Genomic DNA, 18,303 nt, shown 5'->3' with positions numbered 1-18,303 from the left:
TGCTGGCATCCAGCTGGGGTTATTTACTATACTACAAGGGTCACTAGAGACTTTATAGCTCTGCCTCTGTGTCCTATCAGCTCTCCAGAATGATATATCATCAATAAAATATGGTCACCCCAGCTCTGTGTCCCTCACTGTATAGATGGCATGGTTGCCATAACTTTAGATTTGTTCACAGTTGCCATGACATGATATTTCATGGGAGCATGTATGCTGCCCTGTACATCTTTTTTTTTTTTTTTCTCTCCCCCACTTCTGGTGTGCTCACTGTGGCCTGGCAGAAGCAGAAAGGCATGATATAGGAGATATGTTTGACCCACTGTCTCTTCATTTGCTGTCTTTTCACAGTGTTGAGGGAACGTATTCCAAAAGTAATGTGTTACAGAAATATAGTACTTTTTGTTGTAACAAAATAATACAATGCATTACTAATAAATTAAAAAAATCTGTAATAATATTACAATAACTTTAAAATGTAAACATGATGATAATATAAAGTATTTATTATATATTGCATTTATATTACTTTTTTGTATTGCAGTTTTTGTTATATTACATATTATATTGCATTACATTTTAAAAGTAACACGCAACAATGCATTTCCTGTCTTGTATCACACACATACACGCACAAGCAGCAGCTGGAGATATCCTTGTCAAAATCCAGGATATTAATGAACAAAGCCTGGGAGAATGAGGCATATTGAATGTGTTCATTCCTCTGGCTCCTCTTGTGCTGTCGCCTTCATCCACCACTGTGGACATTAATTCTCAGCACTTGTGCGTGGATTGTAGATGAAGAACAAGGCCGGCACTGCAAGGCAAAGTGCCCTGTGCTCCATCTGCTCTGGCTGGGAGTCGTGCTTTGTTCCATGTGTTGGAATTGAAAGGGCTTCTTTTCACCTTGGACATGGAATTGTAGCCATCTCGCCTATCCTGGGCAAATTTCATGGCTGGCAGTAATATACTGTACGAGAACACCAAGCAGCAACTCAGTGGGCTGAGGAGTGAATTGGTTTCTCTTTAGACTGTGGGTTTAACCAAGCTCATGAACTTCTTTGTATGCCTTGAAGTGGAATTTTAAAACACACAGCTATTAAACCTTTACAAAACCTTAACATTTACTTAAAGGTTCTCAGTTTTCCCCATGTAGAAAAAAGTGTTTTTACTGAGTGCATCAGTATGGAACTAAGCTATAGCACTGTACGTGATGGGACAGTGTCAGTCCTATTCTGTTATTTATTCAATACTGCAAGGTTATGAAAGATGAGGTTTCATCATGTGTGTCTTAAAAAAATACTGTATCTTTAAAGGTTATAAACCAAGGGGAGAAAAAACAATTCAGTTCTCCTCAACTGCCACTAAATAAGCTCTAATTTTTGGAAAGCGACATGCAAGAAAAACTCAGTAGTTCTGATACAATGGTTGCATATATGTCCTGGAAATCTGTGAAACTGTTATACTGTTCAACAGGTCACTAACAGCAAGGCACATTGGTCCAAGTCAAGCCGCAAAATTTTGCAGCACGCACAAACATTGTACTGTGTGTACAAGTCAACTTCTCGTAAAAAAAAAAAAAGAAAAGAAAGTTTTGCTTTTCACAAGTTAATTGGACACAACCTCCACCTCGAATTGATCCTAACATCTATTAGACACTTGCTTCAATACTTAACACCTGCCAACTGATGTAGCTGCTCCAATCTTTAATTAGGAATTGACCGCAGCATGGATCAATATTTCAGATGAAAATTATGCATGCTTATTAAAACTTTTTTTTTTTTAAATCATCTGTTGAACTTTGGAAGGAATCCAGCTGGAGTGTGAGTCAGGCTCTGTTCCCCTTTTATTGAGCAGTGGGGTGGGGTATTGGATGGTCTTTTGAACTCCTTTATAATTTGCTCCCCCTCCCTTTCTCTCTTTCTTCCTCTTGCTCTGATGTTGTCTGTCACTCTATTCGTGGCTCAGACAGTAACTGTGTCGTGTCATTCTTTCAGGAGGGGATGAGAGGCGGAATGCTAGGTCTACTGTATGTGTTGCTCTCCATTACTGTTTATTTAAAGTTGCTATTTACATTTCTGGGATTCAGGGTTGTTATAATTGGTTGTCCCTCTTTTTGTCTTGCCTTGAGTTTTCATATTATTTCTATCCATTTTGGCCAAGTTGCTTTTATTTAAAAAAAAAAAAAAAGACTTAATTGGATAAGGTGGTGTTCAAAAGTCACAAATACAGGGTAAATGCAGATAGGTAGAATCTTTTTTTTTTTTAAGAATCCCACAGCACGGTCCTTTTTAATGAGTTTGAATCTAGGGAGGAGTTATTTGCAGAGTAGAGAGAAGTGGAAAGTGAATGTCAAGAAGTTAGCTGTTGCCTGAGAGGTCCTCTTGTGACCTTTAAGACTTGTTTTTTAAAGAAAATATCAATGCTGCCTTCTGAACATCCCTGGTAGTTGTTTTCCTCCACCATCTCAATTAGCAGCTCTGTGTTGAGGCTTATGTGTAGAAATGCACTCTGTAGACATCTAATGCTAATTACGGTCTGACTTTTCTTTTTCTCCCTGTGATATTATACCTCATTTTGTTGTGACTATGTTTTGGTGAGCAGGTGTATTCGAGTGGCATTTTGCGGGGCTCTTTGAACTGATCCATCTTTTTTCTCTCTCCTCTTTTTCCTTTCCCTACAGGTGACTCATCTCAAGTCGGTAAGTCAGCTCCTTTCTACACCTTCTGCCTCCTATGTATGTTCTATTATGTGCACTCACCCTGCTGTCATAATGACTGCAATGATTGACAGTTGTTGTACAAAATGAACGATGAAACTTTCCTTTGAAAAGCTGCTAATTGTTGAATAGAAATTACTGCTGAACCCCATTGTCATTCTTTATTATTGCCAGCTAAATCACCTTTCATTTGTTTGTGCTGCATATTGAAGGGGGATTCAAACTGTTAACTATGAAAATTTTGCAGATTTTAAAGGTTTCATTGACTGAGTAGCCAGTTTGGGGGCCCAGGCTCTGTTTCAATAACATTGTACTGTACAAAGTTGTTAAGATGCACTGGCCGGCTTATCAGGATCTGTGATTCCCCCTGTCAAATTCATAACGATTGGGAAAGTGACTCAAGGTGGCTGAGATGCAATGATTTAGATTGAGAGGTATGAGATTCAGTAAAACACTTGTTCTACTGTGTGCATGCGATTATGCTGTTCAGTTTTTACCCGTTATTTGCTCCTCTGCCTCAAGTGGATGTGAACGCTACACTTATCGTACAATCAATCTGTGTGTTCAAGTGCTTCCCCTGTTTGGATGGGAGATTTGGTGGCTATTCATATGTACAATGCATATCCTCACTACTATTAACGGCTCATTTTCTTTTAACTAGCTCCTCCACATTGCGCTCAGTTTCAGAATGGCCTCCCCATTCATGTAACGTATGGGAGGGAAATGTGTAGTTGTGGGCAGATTCCATTTCATCCTCCGTGTTGTTGGTTACTCGGTCTCTGGAGCTCTGGACCATTAAGGCATTTATTAAAATGCGGACACTGACTTTATCTGTAAATATGCTGACATGTCACGGTATGCTAGCTTTCTATCAGCACATCATTTAGAATCAGGCAGTGAGGACATGAGTGAGGGATAGGACTGGGATAGGGGGATGAGAGCAGAGATGGACAGCCTAATGGAACGTATCAACACCTCACACAAGCAGTAAGAAAGCGAGATGGGTAGAGTTTAATACTCTAGCTCACAGCACTTTGCAGCAGCCAACTCCTGCTTTAGTGATGTGTCAGTGTTATCGCTCGCCTCCTAATAATTAGCTTTGTCTCGCTGCAGTACCTACTATGCATTAGGAATTGCAAATAGTAGTCTACAGCACAGCAGAATGTGTAGCATGTGATGAGAAAAACATGCAGTCATTCTCACAGTCATGATAAAAAGGTTTTGAACTAATGGTGTATATTTTCCCTTGAGAATTCTACACTGTGATAATTCATGCATGTCTCCTCATCATTATACATAAATAGTTTTTATTTATTTATTTTGGCGTGTGTTTGTCTGCTTGTCAAAGCTTGTCCGGGGAGGGTTTGGTCCACAGATCTGATGTCGTCTGAATACTAATGTGGCATTTTGTCTGTCTGCGGCAGCTTGGAAACCGGGTGGGGACTGGAGGTTTGGTTAGGGACATGTTCACCCCCAGGGTGCAGTCCAGAGTAGGAAAAAAAAACCATCAAATACCACACCCATTTTTTACTATACCCTGCAAGAAAGATCCAAAGAGGCAAAGGAATAAAAAAAGCTAATTAAAATTTGATCTTGGAGGCCCGTGCAAAGAGAGTTTCATCGTCATTAAGACCACCGGGCAAAAAGGAAGGAGATAATTCACTTTTGCTTTTGAGGTACAAGCTGTTTCTGTGTCAGTCTGCAAATTCAACGCAGTTTTGGAACGTGTGCGTTTCTCTGTGTGCACATGTTGTTGACCTTCGTAGACCCACCAACAAATCTGTCACCATATATTTTCTGAGCACTTTTATGTACTATTTTTTTTGTGTACTATTTATTTAGCTTTAGTTCTTCATGCAGTGTATTATTGAGCAGAACAAGAAGTGTACATGAATTAAAAAAAAAAACATTATTTACTGGCCTTGCAAAAGTCAGATTTTGTAGTGTGGCAGTCATTAACAACTTGCGATTGCCGGACCATCTTTGTCAAATTATTTTTGTTGGTGGTGAGATGCATTGTTTTCCTCCATTTCTCTAAAATTGAATCAGCTGTGTAAACTAAACACCAGATCTTATTGGTGCAGCGCACATGTTCGCACACACTCTTACATCATTCCCCTGTGGCTTTCTCAGAATTTGATGAATGCTGTCCAAATCCACATGGGAACGGATGTCACACCCAGCTCCACATCAGGGTTGCAAAATATACCATGGCTGGAAGTTAATATTGCTGTTTTTCTAGGCAGTCAAGTTTTTCTTTTCGCTGACAGGTTTATGAGGCAGGTAGTAGCAGAGATAATTGTTGTCCCTTAGATATGGAGGCAGGCGGGCACACTACAAGTGGAGATCCTTATCCTATTGCTGAATTTCATTCTGACTCCAAAAAATGGCATTGGCAGAGGCAGAGACATTTTTCTGTGTACATCTCTCAAGCCTTGTTCTCCTCAGCTCAGATGATTAGCATCTCTCTTTCCCTTTTTTCTCCCTCCCTCCCTCGAATGCCAACCTCAGGCTGGTCAGAGCCAGCAGAAGCCTCTTTAAGCTGATGCTGCAATGGGATTGGCCTGCTCACCAAACATGGTACCGCGAATGCTCACTGAACCAAACATCTACAATTTGGACAAGGAAATGAGGGATTCAGGCTCTGTGCTGGGTGGAGGGCGGCACTTTTAGAACATATTGTTTCTCTCCACACTCCCTGTCTAAAGCGCTAAACGGTCAGACAAAACCCCACAGAATGTTTCCATGCCTAGAGCAATTTCTTTAATTCAGTCGTGCTTTTTTCATGCAACTCCCAAATCTAGCATTACATATTTATCCACAGTGGGCAAGTTCATTAGGAAAGTGGCTTTATTCTGAGCTAATACAGGCATAAAGGAACAGCCCTGCTGTGAACATTGACACAGCTCATAATTTCCTAATATATGAAGTTCTGTCAGCACCTTGATCATTAAAACAATGCACACAGAGGCTATGCTCTGTTTGATAGCAGCGACCTGGCTACTTTCTTGAACAAGTCAACCACAAACATGGAAAGCAAGGCAATAAAAAGGCTCTATTATCCCTGAGAACGCAACCAGCACTTAAGTTATTTTCCCTGCCTGGTGATAAACAGCACAACCTCAGAGGAGCCCCACAAAATGGCCGTTCCACAATATAACAACTGAGCCTGTGGCCACATTTACATACTAGAGGAGGGTGGTAATGAGGTAGCTACCTGAGATAATTACTACTCAAGGCGTCCGGCTCTCATCCCCTACCACAGGGAACCAGTTTAACTCACTACAATTAAACAGCCGTTCATTTGCTCCATTTGAGGCGCCATTTATGCCATTTTATGCTTCACTGTGTCTTAACACAACGGCGGCTTCAAGAGCAGAGACTTGAACCAGCAAATGTGGACGAATGCATGGATGTATAGATTCTCAAATGATGATGAAGTAATAATGATTTAAACCCCTTGTTCGGATTCAGATTAATAGAACGCGCTGGCCTCATTTGTGTGCCGACGACTCAAATTAAACAGGCTCCCTTTCCTCTGGCATCGATATGCATCTCACATTTGGAGTAGATCCTATCTGATGTAGCTGGATTACATTTACAACTGATGGTAAAACGTCCCTTTCTCTTATCAAAATGCTTCTCTTGTCGGATATGCATTCTGTAGACTTGTCGGTGGACACCTTGTTCCCACCCACGAGAGTCCCGTCAGGCTCTTTTTGATCTGTCTCGCTCCTTTAAGGTTTTTGTTTTTGCTGAACAATACGTGGCTCGCTGATCTATGATACATGTTGTCCTTGTTCTTATTGTTACTTTCAGACTGGAGCTGGTTTAGATGATGGGGTTGCAGGTCATTGACATCTAGGTCCTCGGGTCTAAAAAAATAACAGTCTTTATCACTCAGGACAGATATTAATGTGGGGTGGAATTGCATATGTGACCCTTTCTCGCAGTGTAGAAAACCATAAATGTCTGGCTGTAGATTCAATGTGACATCATTAACACTAATGACAATAAATCCTGACTTGTAAAATATTTATGTTACTGACGGTGACTCTGTTACTGCTCTGCTGACTTTCTGCCTTTTTTTTTTTTTTTTTTTTTTTGGAGGCTGGAGAAATCCCTGACATGGCAATCACTCAAACCTACCGCCGTTATATTTTATCCATGTCTTGTCTCAAACGAATAAATTAAACTGTAATATCTTGACTGCTGAGAAATTGCGTTTGGATTGTTATAAATGACAGTGTGTTGATAGCGTGTGATTGTTGAGCTTTGTGTATTCAGCTGAGCAGGGTGAGACTACACACCGGGAGCAAGAGATGGAGAGCACTGCTAGATCTACATTGGTTCCAGCATGTGAAGATTAACGGTATCCGCTTCTATTAGCCTCAGAGTAATTGTTGAGACAGCGATGAACAGTCCACAGCTCTAATCCTCAAATCAAAGAGAAGTTGCACAGACCCCCAACATTCAGGTTTGATTTCCTTCAGTCATAAAACATGACTAAATCTCTCCATCTTGATCAGAGATCACAGCACAGAGGAGACTTACTTCCCGTATTTGCTAATTAGCTAGAATTTGATTCAGACTTTTTGAAAGACTAACACCAACTACAGAACTGTGTGGAAATGTGCTGATTTCGTGGCAGAGGTGGAGTTTCCAAGTGAGTCTGAGAATTCTTTAACCTGCTATAGAGACGTGACACGCTGTACACTGTGAGAAAAAAACTGCATCTCCTGGGAAAGTGAGCGCGAGTTTAGGAGTGTGAATATAAAGACAGATGAGGGGGAAAAACTCGGGGATAAACTATGAACAGAGATGAAAGGTTCATGGAGAACAAAGCATGTCAAGAAGGTGAGCTTGGTGTGTACGAGTTGCTTTTGTGTTTTTGTGCATGCAGTGTGCACACACACTCTTACAAGACTCAATTGCAGGATCGTGACGAAGGAGGACTATTAACAGGAAAAACACACATGCTTTATAATTTATCCTTCCATGTTGACCTAACCTTCAGATAATCCCCTCATGTCTTAAGTAACACAAAAACGTCCTATCTCTGTTCATATTCTTCCTTGGCATCCATTCACACGATATCCTTTGGCGTTTGTGTTGAGTCCAAGGCTGAACTTCATTACAATGCTCGGCAGGCTCATTGCAGATCTATTAGGTTGATTTGGCTCCGTGAGGGGGAAGAGAAGGAGCTGGCATGTGATTAAAAAAAGGGGGGAGAGAAAAAAAGACAGCGTAATGTGGTGGTATTATGGGAGCAGCAGGGTGTTTGCTAAGTATAGGGCCAGGCCGCTGCTGTAGATGGGCCTCGGTGCCCTGTAGCTCCATAGCTTAGAGGCTGCATTCCTTAACAGCCACAGCTTATTACCAACAGCTGGTGCTGGATACTGCCTAGTGGTCAATGGCATAAACAGACACCATCTTTCAAACATACATACACATCCATCGGTCCTTTATTGATGTATGTGATGTTGTGAATGCGGGCTGCAAGCAGGAGATAAGAAGCACATGAGGACAGATTTGCATAGTTTTTATCAGACGACTCTGTGATCTGCCAGGTTTCTGTTCTCTCAGTAAAGGGAAAGAAACAAGATGTTATTTTCTGAAAAAAACACCAACTTTTTTCCCCCTATTCTCATCCATTATCCTAATCATGTAACGTTAACTGTAAAATCCTGGAGTGAACACACTCAGCATACATACGTCTAAAGCTCAATCTTGTTTTCTCTCTCGCTCCCTCTCTCTCTCTCACACACACACAGACACACACACAGACCAACACTTACCTGGGTTGGCTCAGAGTTGTGACCGTGAGACTGCAGGTCAGAGGAGGCGGTGGCAGAAGTAGTCAGCAGCAAACCGTCCTCTCCTGCCAACTCTAATCGACTGTGTGCTCACGCCGTGAACTCTGCACAGAAGCGCTGTGCAGAGACAAGTGTGTGTCAGAGACAGAGGGAGATCATCTTCCAAGATCATGTTTGAAATGGAAAGAAACATGCTATAAATTAAACTGTGACAGGAGAGGCATGGAGTTGTGACAAACGGCCTTTAGGCACGGTTAAACTGCATGTTTATGGAAAGCTACGCTGACATCGTGGAAATTTAGTAAGGCACCTTATGAGTGTATGACAGTATTGAAGTGATTTTGGCCGTTGATGGACAGCTGCACACGTTCAGGTTTTAGCATATTTTGTGTTATTGCTGGTGATGAGCATACCAATGAGAAGCTGCAGTAGCTCCAAAACAGTGGTTAACAATGGTTAATGTTAATGAGATATGTACAAAACCTTTTAGGATTACTTAATGTGTTGCAACCCTAAACACTTCAAGTACACATTGATAATACAACAAGCTAAAATTGTTCTACTTAATTCACAAATAATTCATCAAATATAGGACAGATGGAGGAAAAAATGACAAAATAACATATTTATTTGTAATTCTGCTCTAATTTGGTCATTGGAGTTTCCCAACTGTGTCAGATTTAGATTCAGGTGTACAGTATTAAAATATATTTAATCTTAGCCACTGTGAAAAGGTGCACAGTTAACCATATGTACGTTTACATGCCTTTGATTATTTTGATATACAAACTTCAGCAGTTGTTAGACATGACAAGGCAACAACAGCAAGTTCACCAAATGTCTGTCACATTGATTTTCATGCTTCACAATTGCACAGCTGACAAATACCAAAGCTGTAGCTGCATATACTGTAGCAGTCACATTGGCATTCATTAGTCACACATACTGTTGATTCAATTCAATCATTGGCAGTGACGTGTCAGTCATCCTCAAATGTCAAACAGGTAATCCATAATAAAATAGAGTTACAGAAACATTTGAAACAAGTGTGTCACTGGAAAAGACAAGAAAAGAAAAACAATAAAGCAAATGATTAAAATAACATTATAAATACACCTTTGATTGACACATCCAACATGACAGTGTACACACTTGCATAAATAAATATTAAAATAGTGGTTTTCATTAGATCATGTCTTTCTTTTTATTTGTATTTATTGATTTATTTCTTTTCTGCTGCACCGCACCTGGTTCTCTTTGTCGAGCTGCCAGCTATGCATTTTTTGTGTGAGATACATCTCATCCCATTCAATGACAAACAAGGCTGCAGCAAATTATGGTTAGTCAGGCTGTGGTATTAAGTGGGCTGAAGTGATTTAAGCAGGTCTGCGAAAGTAAGAGTATGTAAAACACTGGACTGAACTGGTTTCTGAGGGTTGTTTCCAGTATTTAGCGAGATCTGTAGCAGACAGACGTGAAACCGGCAGCAATGTAATGTAATGTTAAGAGAGAGACCCTGTTGTTCAAGAGTAAGATCTGTTTTGTTGAACCAGAAACAGCTGCTGTATCACTCACGCCAAAGCCACCAGACTCTACTGACAGAAGCAGCTATTTTATCATTGTAAAACACACTTCATTCAAACGTGACAGAAAGAAAATACAACTCATTGAAAAGGTCTTGGTTCCTCTTACACTGTTCCAACAATCATCACCAACTCTGATTTGGTTGAAATAAACTCTTTGAGTATAGAGTAGATTCAACTTTCTGTTCGAGTGTAGAGTATTTGTTGATGGCCCTTGTTTGTATGCATGTGTGTGTGCGTGAAAAACGTAAAGAATAACTCAGCGGTGCAGATAGTTCATACGTCATTATGACAGACACATTTAGCTGCTTCACAAACACCCATTTCCTTCTTCTCTATCTTGCTTAAACTAAGCTCTAAGACTGGTATCAGATTATATATTGCCACAGCAGAGATCTGATCTGACTTCTGCTAATGTAAAAATCTGATTCTGTCCTTTCTCTTCTGCACAGACAGAAATGATTATTTGATTATATGATTATTTCTGTCGCTCGAGAAAAAAACAAAACAAAACATGACATGTGGAAAGGCTGCATTGTAGACAAAAACACAGAAGTTGCCATGTTGGAAGAAGGATTAAAAACTATTACATGAACACAGCGATAGAGATCATTTGCTCTCGGTGTTGAATTTTAACAGACACTGTTTCATTTGTCAAATAAGAAAAACCCTGTCATGATTAAAGTCAACAGATCGGGCTATGGTGGAAACAGTTGACCTCCTCTTCTAGTGTAAGCAAACGGTAAAAAAATCTATTAGTTTTGAATCATTTGCTGTTCACACACTATACATAGCATATATCAAAACTAGGTTTTAGGTTTGGTGTTTTATTGTTTACTTTATATTTAGCTTTTTGCAACACCAACAACTTGTTTCCTGACTGATGTCAGTAAATGTGTCTGGCCACATGTGATGTCATTCCCACATTAATCACTGCATAATTTAAACACACCCCATTCCCACCCCACCCCCCATGCAAGGCCTCGGGGCCCAGGGATCCCAGCATGCCCCAGCCACTGTGTATCTGTTGGTGATAACTGCTCTGTGGTTCCCAGGCCACGGTCAGCAGCAGCCCACAGCCGGCCTGATCGATAGGGAACCCAATAGGAGGGATGAGGCCCATGAATCAACCTGTCTGGATATGAATCAACACACACACACACACAAACACTCATGGCAGGACACATACAGTATGCATTGCTTATATAAAAAAAAAACTATTGATGCCCCCTGCCACCAGCATTACCACCACTATGCAGACACACACACACATAAAGCAAATGTTTGAAATGATCTTAATTTAAGTAGATTAGAAACAGCTTAACTGTTGTCTTCAGTTTTTGTCAGCAAATCAGGCATGTAATAAAGTGGCACGTGGAAATACCAGATATGTTCTGTTGTGCGACACAAACGGGTTTTCAGTCTTTTGTGATGGCGGCTGGTTCCACTGCTCAGAATTTCATTACACACATTAGTGCAGCTTGTGTTTGCAGTACATCCTTTCATTTAGGATAAACATGAACATGAAATTCATTGTTTATTAAATCATGGCTTTCGTCTCTAAGATAAACGGATGCAGCTTAACCATGCACTCTGATTAGTACATAAGAACTTAGGCAGTCTATTGAAAAGCTTGGTGCAATGGTGCAGGAACATTGTGGTAATACTGTTTTTTTTTTTAAAAGTGGCCACTTACATGCAGTGGTGGTTGTGTGGTTGTCAGATCAGGTCAGGTCAGGTCAGGTCAGAAGCTTAAATTACTGCAGGTGTTCCTGGTGTGTCTTACCAGAGATGCCATGTACTTAAGATAACTCCAGGGTCAGTATGTATTTTAGTTTGTGATGTTCTTTTTCTACTGCGACTGAACCATTTTGGCAACTGTGATCCAATCTTAAAGTATCCCAAAAAATGGTTTGAGAAGTTGCACTTTGTACTTTCTACACTTTTTGAAGCACTGTACAGTCCATCTCTACCTTGCATGATAAAACACGATGGGTTTTTAAAAAAGAATCTGTCTTCCACCATCTCAGCAGCCAGGTTTATGTTACATCCCATCTCATAAACCAGCAGAGAAGAACTCCACAGTCACCAGTACAAGGGCCAGGAGTCTAGTTGGGAGTGCAGCTGAGGCTGCTGCATTGCTGCTCTGCTGTTTTATGGTGGACTTGCTAGAGTTTGATTGGACCCTGGTTTCCTGGCTTCTGGTCCCACACAGAGTGTGAATGTTTGCAGGATGGATGTTGAGATGTCAGTGGCTGGCACAAGATTTAATCGCAGCCCCCCTTTTCTCTACATTTTTCTCTGTGAGTCAGTGGATGGTCCACGGTCTACAGTATATGGTCCAGTACAAGTATCTATGAATCTAAGTATGTTACACACCAGCTTTTAGGGTGGAGAAAGGCAAAAGACAAAGACACCAAAGTCATGCATTAATTTCCTTCTTTGGTGCATTTCGCAGCCTCAACAAACATCGATTCCATTTAGATGCATGTAATAAGTGGGAGAAATTGAGAATCAAAACTGGTACCCTGGTTGTCATAAACTTCATGCTTATTATTTATTCACAAAAAATACACAAGAGCACAAACACAAGTCTCTTATCAAAAGTAACATCACATATTGTCCAATTTATGTTTCCAATATAGAGAGTAATAAAAGACTTCTTCTGACATGATGGCAGAAACTGGAGGACAGGAGGTGTTATCAGTTGCTAGTTAGCACAGATACTCATGCTAATGTTGCTGGCAATGCTCCCATTATTTCAAGACTAAGTTGAGCAACAATGGGGAAAAAAATTATCAGTGTGTCGCCAATTCCTTTAGCTCTTCTTCTGCAGTCCTGTGGTGTTGCTGTGTAGAAAAGTGTCCACCGAGCTGGTACTTGGAGGTGATAAATGGGGGTCCGGTAGACCCGGAGTGTTATCAGTGCTACTAAGGCCTGCAAACTAGGAGAACACAGGGTTTGCTCTGGGGTAAGACACAGCCAGGCTACGAGGCCAAGGCTGATATATCACTGCACAGACACAATGGGATTCATGTTGTAAGGGCCTCAGCGAACATTGTGAGAACAAGAGGGCCAATAGCTGCAAGATGTGTGTTTATTGAGAGAGGATGACACTATTAATTTGTGTGTGTGTGTGTGTGTGTGTGCGCAAGATCTAAGAGTTGTCGTATATTTTGATATGAATCACTCACAAAATTTTGTGTACGTCATTGAGTTTAGTGCAAGGAGGTATATTCCTCTCTGCACTAGAGATGATGAGTTTTTTCTGGAACCTGTGTGTGTGTGTGTGTGTGTGTGTGTGTGTGTGTGTGTGTGTGTGAGAGAGAGAGCGCAAGAGCGCGCGTGCATGTGCATGATTGATAGATGTGCTTGTTAAAAAGAGGCATGCGCTGTGAAACGACCGACCAATTAAATCCAATCTGTTCCAGAGGACAGATGACATCATAAAAGTGCGTCATTCTGCCATTGTCGACACGATGCCCACACACACATATATATATATTTATAGACACACACGTATATCTACATACTGTGAGGGCATGACAGCTCCTGCTTTCCATAGAATACGGTTTGTTCACTTTGTGAAAAATATGGGCTTGACAGAAACAATCACCATCATTTACCTGACTGTCTCCTCTTTGTTCCTCCTCCTCTGACCCTGTGCGTGTGTGTGAATTAATGTGTGTATCTGCCTGTGCATTTGAAATGCAACAACATTTTTGAGTTTCAGTGATGGGGAAAAAGATCAAATACAGTGCAACATATTTCAATGGGTAGCATCCAGTTTGGAAAGGTTTATGAGTAGAGATCCTGATGTTTTTCAGACATGACACTCAGTAAGCTCAGTTAGTCAAAATATCAGATATATCAGATATGGCAGAAGCATTTAGTTTGCGTTTTAGTCCCTTACCGTTATCTTTATGCTATTTTGTATGATTATTCTTTTTCATTTAAAATGTCTCTGCCTTTGCTTAAACAATCACATTCATGCTTCCTACTTTTGTCAGACTTTGTACAGTCAGCGTACTTGATGCTGAAACATGCAACCTGATATTGCAGCAAAATCCAAGACACAACAAAAAGCTAATAGACAGTGATTTGGTTGAGAGCTTTTGTGTATGCATGTATTTTTTCACCATCTCTGTCTTCCATCCCCTTTCATTTAACTCTATAGTGTGAATTCTCTGTTCTGAGAGGTAATTAATATAGATGAGACAGTTATGCAACACTTCTCCTCTTCTCAGCCTCTTTGTGTCCCGCCTCCATTTTTTCAGGGCTGTTGTGTCACTGCAGATAAAGTGGGCCGTACTTTTAAAATAGATTTCGTGTCAGTTTACAGAGCCCGGCACGTGGAGGAAAAAAAAGAAGCACGACCACCGTGCTCTCGGTTTAATCATTTGTGTGCATGGATTACTTGATTTGTGCTCTTTTTAATATAACTTTTGCCGTGATACAACCAGTTTCAAGCTCTGTCTGTCACTCACTCGCCACCCAAACAAAACCTCTATAGGTCTATAGGTTAACTGCTGCAATATTTATATATGTATAGAGTATGGCAAATGCAACATAATGATGGCAATACAACCATTCTACTTTTTAGTGAAGACCCTTTAAATAAACAGTTATTACAGCAGGCTGCAGCCACAGGCTCCAGCCTGGCAATGATAATATTTTTTCACTACATCCTGAATTACAAATAATTGCCCCAAAATAACTATATATTATATCAGTTGATGTTGTAGCGTGATATGCATGCAAGTATCTGATATCGGGATGCTTAGTTGCATGTTCATTTCATCTCGGCAGCTGTTCCAGAAGAGCATACACTTAAATATCAAAAAGCACATTAATACTGACAGTAAATTAAAGTTCAGTGCTCGCTGACGTGCAGAAGAGGAGGAAGCAGCGTTCGACATGCACTCTTAATCTTTTGATTGGATGGAACTCAGGACTCTTTATTTTATTTCTTACAACATATTTGACTGGAAAAACTTGGAGTATCTGTGGTACAGCTTGTCTCATGTATAGAAATGTATAGAATTTTGTTTACCATTAGATCCTGACTGAACCTGTTGCTGTTAATCGTAAATAACTGAATGATATTACTGCTGCTGTGCCATTTGAGTAAAATGCTAAAGTGATGGAGTTTGAGTTTGCACCCTGAACACCCTGAACACCCTGAACACCCTGGACGCATAAAGGGATACATTGTATTTTCTAAATGACAGAGAGTGAAGCAGAAACTCAATTAGACTACAAACATACATTAGTCTACCCTGTAATATACACGATGGTAGCATTGGCCGGCTCACAGGCAGACGTGCACATACGTGCACATATGCAGTACTAACACGCCCACACACCTATTGTTTCATGTGCTTTCATGTGTCATCTAATTAGCACAAGCTCCTGTGAAGGATGCCAGTGGAACACATACACATGCACTATGTACATACAGGAAGTGTTATTTACCTTTTGTCACATGGGAGAATGAGCCATATGGAGGGCCGTGGTTGCTAAAATGTGGAAATTGAATTATAATGTGCATGTGGTTAACAGCCTGCAGAGCGCCGGTGATTGCTTAAGACATTGTCAGCGGATGTGAGCTTTTCTTATGTGCACGTGTAAATCCTGTGCGCCCTGTTTTTCGCAGCACAAGAAATAGAAAAAGTCACCTTATTCTGAGGTGTGAAGGATGCAGTTCTACTCATAAGACATAATCTGTATTTTCAAGGCAATGGCAACTTTATCAAGGTATGCTAGGAATAGGTGGTGTGTGCTTCTGTGTAGCTGAAGTGTGTGAATTGGATTGTACCGGCGTCTTGGCCTTGAATACTTATAACACCCCCCGTGCAGCACTCAGGAGCTAGAATTAAAGTGGATTTAAGGGAGGCGAGGGATGGAGGAGAGCGAGGGTTTATAACTCTGATTGCCATGCCCACCACTCATAATGAGACGCATTACAGAGCTGATGTTGTAAGATTAGGGTGACTTGAGAGACATGAGCAGCCTTACAGATCAGAAGAGAGCAAGAGAGTGCGAGATGAGCAGGGTAGAGAGGGAAATAAGGGAAGGACATGAAGGAATTGGGAGAAAAGAGAGTAAATGGCTAGTGATGGAAGGGGCAGTTTGGAAGAAACTGAGACAAAAGTAAAAAGGTTGGGATTAAGAAAGACAGGAAGAGGAAGAGAGCTAATTTCTTTTGACTACTTCATTTCTCAGCAGTATTTATTTAATTGATCTCATTGGGCTCTAAGGTAGGAGCGGCAAAAAAGAAAAGATGATGGAGATGTGTGGATGGTGGCATTGGAGAAAGGAGGGGCAAGAGCAAGCAGACAGCCAGGACAAAAAAAAATAAACAAGGGAAATATCTGCATTCCTGTCAGCGTGTGAGAACGGCAGAGAGACACTCAGTTATTAAAACGTTGACAGCCTCTGACAGCAATGTAGCTCCATTTTGTTCCGGCCCCGTCACCGTCTTGACTGGAATTCAGAACAGGCCAGGATGTAGAACGCTGACAGGTGTTTGCGTCCCCTTCCCGTTAGAATCGCCCGTATAATAAAAAAAATAAATCTTCTGTCCGTTCCCAACAGCCCACTTGTTCGATTTGATTGTATAGTAAAGCTGATTTGCTGGGACGGCACATTCCCGCTCATGTCGAGGTTTTTGATGTGCGCTCAGATTTGTATGGCTGCCAGCTGTTGAACAAAATATGAAGTACAATAAAAAAAGGCCAAAATCTGACTTTCGTGACAGCGCTTCACTTCAGTTTAATATCTAAAGATGGCTCTGCTATGTGACCACAGCAAATAAGAAAACCAATCAATGTGTAGACGCTGACAACTTTCATGTCACTTTGCCGTTTGCCAGTGATTCCTTTCTCCTGTTATGCAGCAGCAAGTTCAAGCAGGCTGGGATCCAGATTTCAAAACTGTGGTGGATTATGAGATATGTTTTCATGCTTGTTATTGTGCGATGGTAAATTGTTTTTTGATTGTTGATAGATTTTCCCGAAAAAAAAAATCCTGATTTCAGCCAGTTTAAACCACATCTTATAGCCCCAGTCCCCCAAAGTTGTGTCGTGCTGCAAGAAGAAACTGTCCAGTGTACTGTAGTTTACAGTAATTGTTGTTCTCTTATGATGAACACAGATCAGCAAATGTTTGAGCAATAGAATGTGAAGAGGAAAAATGAGGAGAAGATGCAAATGAGCTGCTGAGAATGCAAAATGCCTTGCAAGTAAATGAAAAAAGAGAAGGACAGCGACACGTATAAACTACACAGTGGTTGCTCAAATGGTTTTTTAAAATTTCAAAGTGGATTTTTGTATGAGTCATTATTTTCATGAGTTTCACATTATCCAAAATAATAAGGTAATTCCACTGCAAGACTTTTGCAGTTTCTCTTTTTCCTCTTTCCTTGTGTTTTCGGTGTACTTATTCGAGGAAACTGCACAATGCATGGAGATATGGGGCTCCAGTTGACCTCTCCTGTGCATTATGCCCTTTTAGAATGAATTCTCTTCCAAGGACACTGTGCCACCCACGAGGAACCTTTGATAAATGTGTGAGGGTGTAACCAAGGACTGCTCTGATTCACAAGGGCCTCAGTGACAAACAGCCTTTACTGTGTAACATGGTTTAATGAGCAAGAGTGGACGACCTTCCATACGACTTACACAACATCTTCATCATTGTATGACTGTGGGGTCTGGAATGCGTGATAGTGAGTGTAGCTGCTGTGTGTTTGCGTGCATGTGTGTGTAAAGGGGGGTTATGGCTGTGTGGATAGTGTAGAGAGTCACATTTGCACCTATATTGCCTGATTTTCATGTCTTTGGGAATGCACAGCGAATAGCAATAGATGCATTCCTGGTATTTTGTTCTATGGAGGCTGAAAGTGTTACTCCCAGATGTCCACAATGCAATTCAGTGTCAGCTGATTCTGTGCAGTTTTTATGAATTTTAGTGCTTTGATGTGCAGTGAATGGAGAAGGAAATGTATAATTAATCTTCACTAGACGGTTTAATGTCAATGATGTACAGAATGATATGAACTTGTGATATACGCCTGACAAATCGAACTGATTGGTATTATAATACCACTTACTTTTTAAAATGTATTTATTTAGCAAAGTGGCTGGTGTATCTCACATTGCAGTAAAGGAAGTGCATGCGTACG

The 18,303-nt window shown here is 40.7% G+C and overlaps 1 protein-coding gene across 1 annotated transcript in view; it reads left to right on the top strand.

Moving 5' to 3' along the window:
• nrxn2b (neurexin 2b) overlaps positions 1 to 18,303 on the top strand; it is a 550,653-nt gene that overhangs the window by 131,645 nt on the left and 400,705 nt on the right. The window contains exon 5 of the mRNA XM_041964490.1: positions 2,684 to 2,701. Coding sequence (XP_041820424.1) covers positions 2,684 to 2,701 — 18 coding nt within the window. The remainder of the gene's footprint in view (positions 1 to 2,683; positions 2,702 to 18,303) is intronic.

Source organism: Chelmon rostratus, chromosome 23 (assembly GCF_017976325.1).
Source record: "Chelmon rostratus isolate fCheRos1 chromosome 23, fCheRos1.pri, whole genome shotgun sequence".
NCBI classification, from domain to species: Eukaryota; Metazoa; Chordata; class Actinopteri; order Chaetodontiformes; family Chaetodontidae; genus Chelmon; species Chelmon rostratus.
Note: the sequence above shows the minus strand (reverse complement) of the source record. Positions and strands in the feature narration are given on the sequence as shown.